General features: G+C 34.1%; 1 protein-coding gene across 4 annotated transcripts in view; it reads right to left on the bottom strand.

Moving 5' to 3' along the window:
• Window positions 1-13776, bottom strand: part of TBC1D32 (TBC1 domain family member 32) — a 237185-nt gene that overhangs the window by 55002 nt on the left and 168407 nt on the right. For all 4 annotated transcript variants that reach the window (XR_013486958.1, XM_020986958.2, XM_078155175.1 and 1 more), the window contains one exon: window positions 12381-12450. Coding sequence is in view for 3 of the 4 variants with exons in the window: in XM_020986958.2 (XP_020842617.1) it covers window positions 12381-12450 (70 nt within the window). In the remaining variant the exon portion in view is untranslated. The remainder of the gene's footprint in view (window positions 1-12380; window positions 12451-13776) is intronic.

Genomic DNA, 13776 nt, shown 5'->3' with positions numbered 1-13776 from the left:
AGCCTATATCAGATTGTGTGCCGTCTTGGGGAGGGCGGGTGGGAGGAAGGGGGAGAAAAATGTTCAACTCAAAAGCATATGGAAGTGATTGTTGATAAATCAATAAATTAATAAAATTGGGGGGGAAAAGAAAAAAAAAGAAACGGAATGTTAACCACCTGGTTATTCCTGAGTCTGGCTATGAAATGTATTTGATACTCCATGGTTAAAAAACTTCCACCTGCAAAAGTGTTACTTAAACTTTGAAAAAGTAAGGAGATCAGATAATCCTGCAGGTCAAATGTAAATGATTTTAATAGGACTCTTACACTTTTACTTCTCCCTATACTTAGGCCGTGCAGTCTTTTCTGTCAGATTTGTGTCTTCCAGACTACAGGCCATTCACCTACAATTGCTAGCAAGCAGCGGGTATCAGGCAATGTCCCCTCATTGTTCCCTGGATGCAGCCTATCCTTGGCTCCAGTCAACGTCCTCTTTGGGACCCCTCAAGGCAGGGACAGCTCTATGCCCCTTGCCAGCAGGAAGCAGTTTCAGAAGCCAAGACTTTTGCCCCCTTATCCCAAAAGAATTTGGGTTCCATTTGTTTGAGAAGGGAATGATGAAGATGGGATCTGAACCCCTAAAAGGAAAAGACCATGTCTTTGGGATCTGGACCCCACAAAATGAAAATCTTTGGACATTCCCAAATCCCTAGTGTTTGCCTGATGCTGTAATCCACTCAACTGGCTTTTCCTTGTGGCTATGCCCAATCTCCCAACTCTTTTTGTTTACCTCCCAACTGCCCCTAGCCACTTCCTACCCTTAATCCTATCTAGAATCCATTCTTCCTTGGCCAAGTGGTCCAGGTCCCCTGCTTACTGGCCACTCCCATCCAGATCCTCCTTAGACCCCACGTCCAGTCACCCCAAACTAGTTGGCCACTCCTAGTTCCCTCTCAGTCTTTCTGTATATAAGGTCTATCTTGTCTTCATTAAAGTGCTCAGAGTCTAGCCAAAGGCTCAAATTCTTAAAATCTAGCCAAATGTTGAAATTTTTAAAATCTGGCCCACTTACATTAACAATACAAATGCTTACATTACTTAAGAGTCTGCCCAATATGACTAATGTTCTAATAAACCCTGTGATTTTCAAAATAAAATTAAGAGTGGTAGAGGAACAACTAGTTAAAGTAATGAAAACAAAGGAGCAAATTATGAAAAGACAATTAAAAATGTGGTAAAAGAGGCACAAAAAACACTGAAGAAAATAACACCTTAAAAAACAGAACTATCTAAATGGAAAAAAAGAGGTACAAAACTTCCCTGACAAGCAACAAAACAAAATATAAAAACAAACCAAAAGTAAGTAAAAGGAACTGGCTAAATGGAAAAAGTGGTAAAATAATTCACTGATCAAAATAATAACTTAAAAATTAGAATTGGGCAAGTGGAAGCTACTGATTCCGTGAAACATCAAGAAACAAAACAAAGTAAACAGAATGAAAACATAGAACAAAATGTTAAATATCTCTTTGGAAAAACAAATAACCTGGAAAATAGATCAAGGAGAAATAATTTAAGAATTATTGGACTACCTGACAGCCATGATCAAAGAAACAGCTTGGACATCATATTTCAAGAATTTATGAAGGAAAATAGAGAGTAAAATAGACATGGAAAAAATCCACTGGTCACCACCTGAAAGATATCCAAAAATGAAAACTGCCAGGAAAATTACAGCCAAATTTCAGAGCTCTGTGATCAAAACCAAAATACTTCAAGCACCCAGAAAGAAACCATTCAAATACTATGGAGCCACAGTCAGGATCACACAAGATCTAGCAGCTAACACAAGAAAGGAGCAGAGGGCTTGGAATATAATATTCCTGAAGGCAAAAAGAGCTGGGATTACAATCAAAGGCAACCTACTCAGCAAAACTGAGTATAACCCTTCAAGTGAAGAAAAAAAAAATGGACCTTTAATGAAACAGAGGACTTTCAAATATTCCTGATAAAAAGACCAGAGTTAAATAGGAAATCTGACTTTCAAATAAAAGACTCAGGAGAAATCTAAAAAGGTAAAAATGAAAGAGAAATAATAAGTGATTCAATAAGATTAAACTTTTTACTTTTATATATGGGAAAATGATACATACAACTTATAAGAACTTTATCATTATTAGGGCAGTTAGGAGTTAACGTATGAAGAAGTTGTGAGAGAGAGTCTATTATGTTGGACTAATAAGAAAAAATGGATAGATGAGGAAGAGGAATGCCCTGAAAAAGAGGGAAAGGAAAAGAAGGATGGGGAAAATTATCTGACATAAAAGAGGCACACAAGGAAGAGTTTTTATAATAGAAGGGAAAAATGGTGAGAAGGGGCAGAGTGGCAGCAATGCTTGAACCTCACATCAAAACTGATTCAAAGAGGGGGAAACATATATATGTATGGATACGTATGCGTATGTATATATGTATGTGCATTACATATACATACACATACTCAATTGGTAAGAGAAACTTATCTTATCCAACAAGGAAGTAGGAGGGGAAGGGGACAATGGAAACAGGTTGATAAAATGGAGGGCAGATGAAAGAAGGCAGTAGTCAGAAGCAACACAAATAAAAAGAGAGAAGATTAAACAGAAGAAAGTAGGATAGACAAAATGCACTTAGTTATCATAACTGTGAATGGGATGACCTATCCATAAAACAGAAACGGACAGCAGAATGGATTAGAAACCAGAATCCAACAATATGTTGTTTGCAAGAAACAAACTGAAACAAAGAGATACATACAAAGTTAAAAAAAGTAGCTAGAGAAGAATTTATTAAGCTTCGGCTGAAATAAATAAAAAAAAAAGTCACAGTAGCAACTATGACCCAAGACAAAGCAAAAGCAAAAATTTCCTAATTAAAGGGTATGAATAGGGAAACTACATATTGTTAAAAAGAACCATAGGCAACGAAGTACTAAACATATATGCAACAAAGGGATATAGCATCCAAATTCTTAAAGGGAAAAAATAATTACAGGAGGAAATAGACAGTAAAATTATGCTAGTGGGGAACCTCAACTTTCCCCTTTCAGAGCTAGACATATCTAAGTATAAAATAAATAAGAAAAAAAGGAGATGAACAGAATCTTAGAAAAACAAGAAAGGATAACCCTCTGGAGAAGACTGAGTGGGAATAGAAAGGAATATACCTTTTTCTCACCTGTACATGGTACCTTCACAAAAATTGACAATGTATTACGGCATAAAATCCTCACAACCAAATGCAAAAAAAAAAAAAAGCAGAAATATTAAATGTACCCCTTTCAGATTATACAGCAATAAAAATTACCTTAATACAGTGCTATGAAAGCACAGATTAAAAATTAATTACAAACTAAATATTCTAATCCTAAAGAATTAGTGGCTCAAAAATGGAAAAGAAAAGGCAGGGAATCTCCTGAGCTGTTCCAAATTTCTCTCCAAACAACTTTAATGTTTGCCTCAAAACAAATTCTGAAATGGCAGAATTCACAAAAGTATGGAGTGAAACAATTTTCCAGCCCAAGACAACTTAGAAGGTTGACAGGAAAGGTCTATTGCACCAGCCTGAGAGTGGAGGAGTACAGTCCAGCCCAGACATCAGGCTACAGCCTAGGAAACCAGAAGCAGGCCTTGGGGGTGACTGAATCAGTACTGCGAGTGGCTACTTCTGGAGATGTCAGACCATAGACAGTAAGAGGATCAGACAACTGGTCAGAAAAAGATTACAGGGGTCCTTTCCTGGCACTGGGTACAGGACCCTGTTGCATTGCCCATATGAGGATCTGGGTCATAGTCCTAGGGTGAGGAGGAAGGAACAGTAGCACACCAGAGCTTATGGTTAAAGGAAAGTGGGGACCCTGGTCAAAGTTCTAGGGCAGAAAAGAGTGTGTGTGGTCAGTCATGGATCAGAGTATAGGTCAGGAAAATAGTAAACATACCTACTCTTACATCATACCACCTCAAAAAAAGTGAGAGTTTACATACCCAGAGACCTAGCTCTGAAAAAAGCTGCACAAAACCCCTGAAGCTTGGAACTGTGCCCTCTCCACCCTGGGAGCAGAGCCCAATTTTAATATAAAGTTAAAAGGCAAGAAATTGGCTGGAAAAATGAACATGAAACAGAAGAAGATCACGATCATAGAAAGTTATTACAGTGACAGAGAAGATCAAAACAAAAACTCAGAAAACAACAAAGTCAAAACCGCTATGTCTAAAGCTTCAAAGAGAAAATGTGAATTGGTCTCAGGCCCACAAAGAATTCCTGGAAGAACTCAAAAAGGATTTTAAAAGTCAAATAAGAGAGGCAGAGGAAAAATTGGGGAAAGAAATGACAATGCTGCAAGAAAATCATGAAAAAAGAGTCAACAGCATGGTAAAGGAGACACAAAAAACAGTGGAGAAAATAATACCTTAAAAAACAGAATAGGCCAAATGGTAAAAAGGCACAAAAATCCAATAAAGAGAAGACTGTCTTAAAAAGTACATTTGGCCAAATGGAAAAAGGTATACAAAAATTTACAGAAGAGAAAAATCCTTAAAAAGCAGACTTGGCCATATGAAAAGATGTCCAAAAAGTGACTGAAGAACAGAACTCCTTAAAAAGTAGAATTGGCCAAATGGAAAGGGAGGTACAAAAGCTCACTGAAGAAAATAATCCTTTAAAGATTAGAATTGAGCAAATGGAAGCTAATGACTCCATGAGACATCAAGAAGCAACAAAACAAGATCAAAAGAATGAAAAAAAAAAAGAAGAAAATGTGAAATATCTCTTTGGAAAAAAACAGTGACCAGAAAATAGATCAAGGAAATATAATTTAAAAATTACTGGACTACCTGAAATTCATGATCAAAAAAAGAGTCTATGACTTCAGAAAAACCTGGGAAGACTTATATGGTCTGATGCTGAGTGAAGTGAGCAGAACCCAGAGGACTTTGTATACAATAGCAGCCACGTTATTCAATGACTAAGAATGTTAAACTGAACCCTTCTCAGCATTACAAGGATCTAAGACATCTCCAGAGGCCTCGGGATGGAAAATGCTGTCCACATCCAAAGAAAGAACTATGGAAGTTGAATCACTCTCACTTATTTTTACCTTAAGTTGAATTTTGTTTAATCTTTCTGATGGTTCCTCCTATTGGTTTTAATTTTTACTTACAACTTCACTAATGTGAAAATATGTTTCATGGGTATGTAAATGTAAAGCCTATGTCAGATTATGTGCCGTCTTGGAGAGGGTGGTGGGGGAGAAAAAGGGAGAAAAAATTTTCAACTCAAAAGCATATGGAAAAAAAAATTTTTAAAAAAAGAGCCTAGACATTATCTTTCAAGAAATTATGAAGGAAAATTGCCCTGAGATTCTAGAACTAGAAAGTAAAATAGGAATTGAAAGAATCTACCAATCACTTCCTAAAAGGGATCCCAAAATGAAAACTCCCAGGAAGATTATAGCCAAATTCCAGAGATCCCAGGTCAAGACAAAAGTATTATTAAAAAAAACAACAACAACACAGAATTTAGAACCTTCCACATTAAAGGATAGGAGGACTTGGAATATGCTATTCCAGAGGGCAAAGGAGCTAGGATTACAACCAAGAATCACCCACCAGAAAAACTGAGTATGATAATTCCAGTCAAAGATGGACATTCAGGGAAATAGAAGACTTTCAAGCATTCCTGATGAAAAGACCTGAGCTGAATAGAAAGTCTGGCTTTCAAATAAAAGATTCAAGAGAAGCTAAAAAGGTAAAAAAGAAAGAGAAATCATAAGGGATTCAATAAGGTTAAATTCTTTATATTCCTATATGGGAAGATGATACTTGTAGCTCCTAAGAATTTTCTTTTTCTTTCTTTTTATTTTTTGCAGGCTGGATTTTTTTTTAAAATTTTTTTCTTTTTTAGGTTAACATATACATTTTGAAAACAAAATTTTCTCATTATTAAGGCAGATAAGACTTCACGCTGACAGAAGGCATGGATCTGAGTGTAATATAATAGAATGATTACCTAAAGATATTAAAATTAAGGGGTGAAAAAGAGGAATACACTGGAAGAAGGGAAAAGGTAAAGGTAGAAGCACAAAAGAGCTGGAAGGGAAGATGGGGAAGGTGAAGGTATTGTGTGACACTTATTGGAATTGGTTCAAACAGGTAACAATATCCACACTCAGTTGGGTACAGAAATCTATATTATCTTAGAGGAAAGTAGAAGAAGAAGAGGATAAAAGAAGGGTGGAGGGGGTTCTGATAGAAGGGAAGGCAGATTGTGGAAGGCAGTAGTCAGGAGCAAAAGTTGAACAGGGTAAAAGAAGAAAGCAGAATAAACAGGGAAACAGGATGGAGGGAAATATAGTTAGTAATAATAACTGTGAAAGAAGTTTTTATAGTAAATTTCTCTGATAAAGGCCTCATTCCTCAAATATATAGAGAGCTGAGTTAAATATATTTAAAAAAAAAGAGCCATCCCCCAATTATTAAATAATCAAAGGATATGAACAGGCAGTTTTCAAAGTAACCAAAACTATCTATAGTCATATACAATATAAATAAGTATTGATTAGAGAAACACAAAGTACAATAACAATACCTATCAGATTGGCTAATTATGATAGAAAAGGAAAATTACAAATATTGGAGGGGATGTGGGAAAACTTAGACACTACTGCACTATTGGTGGAGTTGTGAACAGATCCAACCTTGCTGTAGAGCAATTTGGAACTATGCCCAAAGAACTATAAAACCACACATACCCTTTGACCCAGAAATACAACTACTAGGGCTGTGTCCCAAAGAGATGAAAAACCAGAAAGAAAAAGGACCTATACATACAAAAATATTTACAGGAGCTCTTTTAGTGGTGGCAAATAATTGGAAATCAACAGAATGCCTGTCAATTGGGGAATAGCTGAACAAGTTGTACTATGTGATTGTGATGAAATATTATGCTCTCAGAAAAACCTAAATAGACTTACATGAACTAATATAAAGTGAAATGAGCAGAAACAGGAGAACATTGCTCACAATGATAGCAACAGTGCACAATGACCAGCTGGGAATGATTTAACCATTCTCACCAATACAATGATCTATGACAATTCTTAAGTACTTTTGATAAAAAATGCTCTCCATCCTGAGAGAAAGAACTGATAGAGTCTGAATGTAGATCAAATCATACTTCATTTTACTTTATTTTTCTTGGTTTTTGGTGGGGCAAGGGATCCTGTGTTTTCTTTCACAACATGAATAATATGAAAATAAGTTTTGCATGACTTCTTATCTATAACCTACATTAAATTGCTTGCCTTCTCAATGAGGAGGAGAAGGGACAGAGAGAGGTGGAAAATTTGGAATTCAACTTTTTAAAAACGAATGTTAAAAATGGTTTTACATGTAATTGGAGCAAAAATTAAATAATAAATAATACTAGAAAAAAGTATGAGTGGCTTAAACAACCAGTCATAGAAACAATCACTAATTTCATTAAAGAGAATGGCAACAATGAGACAACATACCCATGTTTGTGGAATGCAGCCAAAGTAGTTCTTAGGGGAAAATTTATATCTCAAAACAAGTACTTCAATAAAAGGGAGAAAGAAGAGATCAATGACCTGGGCATGCCACTAAAAACAACAACGGAAAAAAAAAAAAGACATCACCACAAAAAAAACTAGTAAAAGGACAAATTAAAAATCCCCAATTAAACACCAAACTGGAAATGCTGAAAATTTGTGGAGAATTGAAAGTTAAAAAAATTGAACTAATAAATAAAAATAAGATCTAGATTTATTAAAAAAAATTAACTAGATAAACATTTGGTTAATGTGTTTAAAAAAATGAAAGAAGAAAACCACATTACTAGTACCAAAAATGAAAAAAGGTGAATGTACTACCAATGAAGATGGAATTAAAGCAATTTTAGAACTTATTTTGCCCAATTATATGCCAGTACAACTGACAATATAAGTGAAATAGATGAATATTTACAAAAATATAAACTGCCCAGATTGACAAAAGAAGAAAAAAACATACTTAAATACCTCTACTTTAGAAAAAGAAGTTGAACAATCCACTAATGAGACATCTAAGAAAAAATCCCCCAAACTAGATGGATTTACAAGTAAATTCTACCAAACATTTAAGGAATAATTAATCCCAATACTATCTAAACTATCTGGGGAAAAATGAAGGAGAAATAAGTCCTACTTAATTCCTTTTATGACACAAATATGGTTTTGACACCTAAACCAGGGAGAGCAAAAGTAGAGAAAAAACAATATACACCAATTTCCTTAATGAATATTGATGCAAAATTTTAAAATAAGATACTAACAAGGAGATTACAGCACTATATCACTAAAATACTGTATGACCAGGTAAAATTTATGCTAGGAAGGCAGCAAGTGACTTGTTCAACATTAAGAAAGCTTTTAGTATACTTGACCATATCAGTAACAAAAAACAACAAAAATTCATATGATTATGTCAATAGATGCAGAAAAACCTTTTGACAAAATACAACATACGTTCCTACTAAAAATAGTAGAAAGCACAGGGATAAATGAGCCTTTCTTAAAATAAGTGTTACCTATCTAAAGCCAAGGGTAAGTATTATCTCTTATGGGGATAAACTTGCAGCTCCCCCATAAGATCAAAAATGAAACAAAGATGTCCATTATCACTGTTATTCAGTATTATGCTAGAAATACCAACTAGACAAGAAAAAAATTGAATAAAAACAGTTCACGAGGAAACAAAATTATCACTCTTTGTAGACAACGTGATGGTATAACTAGAGAACCTAGAAAGTCAGCTAAAAAGTAGTTGAAAGAATTAACTTCCAACAAAGTTGCAGGCTATAAAATAAAACCACATAAATCAACATTTCTGTACACTACTAACAAAAGCCAGCCACAAGAGAAAGAAAAAGAAATACCAATTAAAATAACTACAGACACTACAAAATATGTGGGAGCCTATCTGCCAAGACAAACCCAGGAACTATATGAACATAATTACAAAATATTGATTACACAAACAATTCTACCTAAGTTAATTTATTCAGTGCCATACCAATCAAACTATCAAAAATTATTTTCAAGAGCTACAAAAAAATAATGACAAAATTCATCTGGAAGAACAAAAGACCAAGAATATCAAAGAAATCAGTGAAACAAAGTGTGAAGGAAGGTGGCTTGGTAGATCTCAAACTGTATTATAAAGCTGTAATCATCAAAATTACCTGGTATTGGCTAAGAAATACAATGGTGGATCAGGGGAATAGATTAGGTATACAATACACAGTAGTAACTGACCATAAGTGATTTAATGTTTAACATACTCAAAGATCCAATCTGTGGAGTTAAGAACTCACCATCTGACAAAAATTGCTAGGAAAAATGTAAGGCAGTTTGGGAGAAACTAGGCATTGACCAACATCTCAAACTACATACCAAGATAAGGTCAGAATAAATAAATTATTTAGACATAAAGGGTAATATCATAAATAAATTAGGATATCATGGGAAAATGTACCTGCCAGATTTATGGATAAGGGAAGAGTTTATGACCAAATAAGTTAGGATCATAGGAGGCAAAATAGATAATTCTAATTATATGAATAAAAAAAAAAAGAAAAACAAAACTTTTACACAAACCAATGCAGCCAAAATTAGGAGAAAAGGAAATTGGGGGAAAATTTTGCAACATGTTTCTCTAATAAAGGCTTCATTTCTCAAATATGTAGAGATCTGAGTCAAATTAATAAAAAATAAGGGCAATTCCCCAGTTGATAAATGGTCAAAGGATATGAACAAGGATGTTTTCAGAATAAGAAATCAAAGCTACCAAAAGTCACTTGAAAAATGCCCTAAATCACTACTGCTTAGCAAAATGCAAATTAAAACAACTCTGAAATATCACCCCACACAATCAGATTGGCTAACAAGACAAAAAAGGAAAATGAAAAATGCTGGAGAGGATATGGAAAAATTGGGACACTAATACACTGTTGATAGAATTCTGAACTAGTCCAATACAATACAATATAATACAACCACTACTATGCCTGCATCCCAAAGAGATTTAAAAAAACAAAAAGAGGGAAAAGAACCCATTTGAACAAAAACACTTATAGCAGTTCTTTTAGAGTAACATAGAACTGAAATTTGAGAGGATGGCCACCAATTGGGGGATGGTTGAACAAGTTATTGTATATGATTGTAATGGAATATTATTGTGCTGTAAGAACAAATGATTAGCAGGATGCTCTCAAAAAAAACTGTGAAGACTGCTATCAACTCATACAAAGTGAAGTGAGCAGAACCAGGAGAACACTGTACACAGTAACAGCAATATTATAAGTATGATCAATTGTGAAAGACGTAGCTACTCTAATCAGGACAATGATCCAAAGTACCCATGATGAAATATGCTATCCACCTACAGAGAAAGAACTGATGAAATATAAATGCAGATTGAAGATTTTTTTTTGCATTCTTTTTCTTTGTGTTTTCTTTTGAAACATGGCTAAAATAGAAATGTTTTCCATGAATTTACTTGTATAACTGATATAAAATTGCTTGCCTTCTCAAAGGGGGGTATGAGGGAGAAAGAATTTGGAGCTTAATTTTTTTAAAGAACTTATTTTTCACATGCAATTAAGAAATATTCAGTGAAATAAAATATATTTTAAAAATAATTTGGGAAAGCCCTAAATGCCAGTGGAATGTCTGGATTTTATGCTTGAGGAAATGGGAAGCCATTAAAGACTCTGAAACAGGGAAGTATATAACACAATCAACCTTATTTTAAGGAAGAGTAATCTCACAGTAATATACAGAACTGGTTAGAGGAAGGAAGGATGGGAGGCAGGGAAGGCCAGTTAGAAAACAAGTACAAGAGTTATCAATGGATTGAATCTGAGTGATAACAGTAGAAACTGGAACATATTCAAGAGATAATGTTGTAGAATATACAGGATTTAGTGATCATATGTGAAGTTGAGGGAGAAAGGAGACAGATTACAGTGAAGTTTTGCAACAGGATTAAGATGTAAGATGATAGTGTCAATAGGGAAACTGGGAGGAATAGCAAGTTGTGGGAGAGGGGTGAGAGAAATGTTCAATTTGAGACAAATTTAGTTTGTAATGCTACTGAATATCCATGAAGAGAAATATCAAGAGGAGGCAAAAGGAGAAAAAAAAGTAGGAATAAAAGATGTATGGACAGAGATAAAAGAACCAGCTTAGGAAGGTGTTAAAGAGGCCAAGACATCAAAGAGTTTCAAGAAGGAGAATATTGTCACCTTGGTCAAATAGTACAGAGAGATCAAAAAAGAAAAATGTGAATAATTTATTGGATTACAAGGTCATTGGGGATTTTTAAGAATGAAGTTTCAGAAGAGTGGTGGAAATGGCTGCCATATCGCAAGGGATTAAACAATAAAAGGGTGGTGAGAAAGTAGAGGCAGCAAGTGTGAAGTACTCTCAAGAAGTATAATAGTACAGGAATGGGGGGACAATGGATAGGTAGTTCAAAGCCACAGAAAGTTCTAGTGGTGGTTTTATCCTGATTTAATACAGTCTGTGAAGTACTGGACTTGGAATTAAAGACCTATCAGATTTTGGAGAGGGCCTGATAAATTATCTGTTACACAATACCCAACTGATGAACAAGACTCAGAAATGCTTAGTAACATATCCAAGTACACAACCAATCAGTGGCAAAGTGAGGAAAAATAACAAAAATCTTAAATTTTTATAATACTTTATGTTTTCAAAATGCTTTCATACAAATTGTCTTATTTGATCCTCTGAAGGCAAGAACAGTATTAATATCCTGGTTTTACAGAGGTGATTCTCTGAGGGTCAGGGAAACCAGGATTTTTAACTACCAGGTCAGCACATTATACTTATTTTTTCTTTAGCAGAGTATAACTTTAAAATTATGAAACCCAACTACATTAATTCCAATTCATTAATTTTAATTTGTGCATTTATTTTTACATTTACTGTGCTCATCACCCTAGAATAACAATTAGAAGTAATTACATTTTTAGAAAATAGGTAATACTATGCTATTACATGCTGATTTTAAAATGCTATATTTGGAAAGAACTAACAGTGATACAGTTTAAATATGTTGCAACTGGCTTCTAGAATAACGAAGAGTTTTAGTTTGTAAAGATCATTTAATGATGTGCTAATATCTTTTAAAAAAACAAGTTTTTGTTTCATTTTCTTAAAGATGAACTCTGATTTAAATAATACAAAATCATGAGGTGTTAAATAAATATTATTAAACATACTCCAGGCAGATAAAACAAAATCAGAAAATACATGAGAGACAGTTTCAAAAAGTATACCTGACAGTCATTTTAATGCCAAGCTGCTGCACAGATGAAAGACTTTCATTCTTCACATTTGCATCAATAGCTAAAAACAATAGAAAACTGAGTCATAAAAATGAATTAAAGCCTGAATAATAATCACATTTAATTGGAAATTGATGAAAGCAATATTTTTACATATTTTAAAGTGAATTTTGAAAACACTTGATGAATTTGTACTCTAAATGCCATCAGTTTATTTTCAAATAACTTAACATAAAACTTCACATAATTACCTTCTGTCCTAAAAAGGCATTTAAAATTACATTAAAAATAAGATGTGATCTATTAGACTTTTTTCCTATTTTACTGGGCTGTATATTTTCTAGCACATATGAATGTCAAACTGAAAACAATCTAGAAATACTGCACTTTCATCTAGCAATGCACCAGACTACAATCTTCAAAATTTTTGAGTAGAATCTAATATGATCTGCTCATTTATCTCAATATTTAAAAGCAAAGCTCTAAATTTCATATAATTTACAGGTTTAAATCTTTTAAAAGTAATCCATACTCCTATTCATGTGGTATTCTCAAAGATTGATATTACTATATGTTACATACTTTTTTCAGAGATTAAACAGTAAATTTTAAATGATACTGATTTACATAAGTAGCTTATCAATATCTTACAAATGGGCAATAGTTAATAGTGAAAGGATTTTTTTTGTTTTTACCAAAAATTAGAACAGTAATAGCTCACTGTTATATGGTAGTTTCCTTACAATACTCCTGTAAGGTATATAGTGCCCCTGTAGGGTATGTAGTAGTTCCATTTTACAGATGAGGAAACTAGGGCACATAGCTAATAAGTAGCTAGGACTCAAAACCCACTTTCTCTGATTCCAAATTTAGTGCTTTATTCACATCATGGTGAATAGAATGTTGTGCTTAAGAAAATTTAAATGATGTGTAGCTCAGAGGGTAGGTTGAGATAAACCCCATTTTAGGAAGATAATTATGGGATAATGGCCTGAGATACATTCTTTATTCTCTAAACTCCTTAAAAGGGGTCCTTTGTGGCATTCTAGAATTTAGAATGACAGCTAGGTGATGCAGTGGATACAGCACTAGGCCTGGAGTCAGGAAGACTTGAGTTTGAATCCGGACTCAGACACTTACAGCTGTGTGAACCTAAGCAAGTCACTTAACCTAACCCTATTTGCCTCAGTTACCTCATCTGTAAAATGAGATGGAGAAGGAAATGGCAAACCACTCCAATATCTTTGCCAAGAAAACCCCAACAGGGGTCATGAAGAGTAGAAGACGACTGAAACTACTAAACAACAACAAAGAATTTAGGAGAGCACACTGTTTCCTTATTAAAGTAGAAGTGGATAGAGCATCATGCTCAATTTGATTCAGTATT

Source organism: Phascolarctos cinereus, unplaced genomic scaffold (assembly GCF_003287225.1).
Source record: "Phascolarctos cinereus isolate Bilbo 61053 unplaced genomic scaffold, phaCin_HiC Scaffold_5;HRSCAF=322, whole genome shotgun sequence".
Lineage (NCBI taxonomy): Eukaryota > Metazoa > Chordata > Mammalia > Diprotodontia > Phascolarctidae > Phascolarctos > Phascolarctos cinereus.
This window is presented reverse-complemented; position numbering and strand designations above follow the sequence as displayed.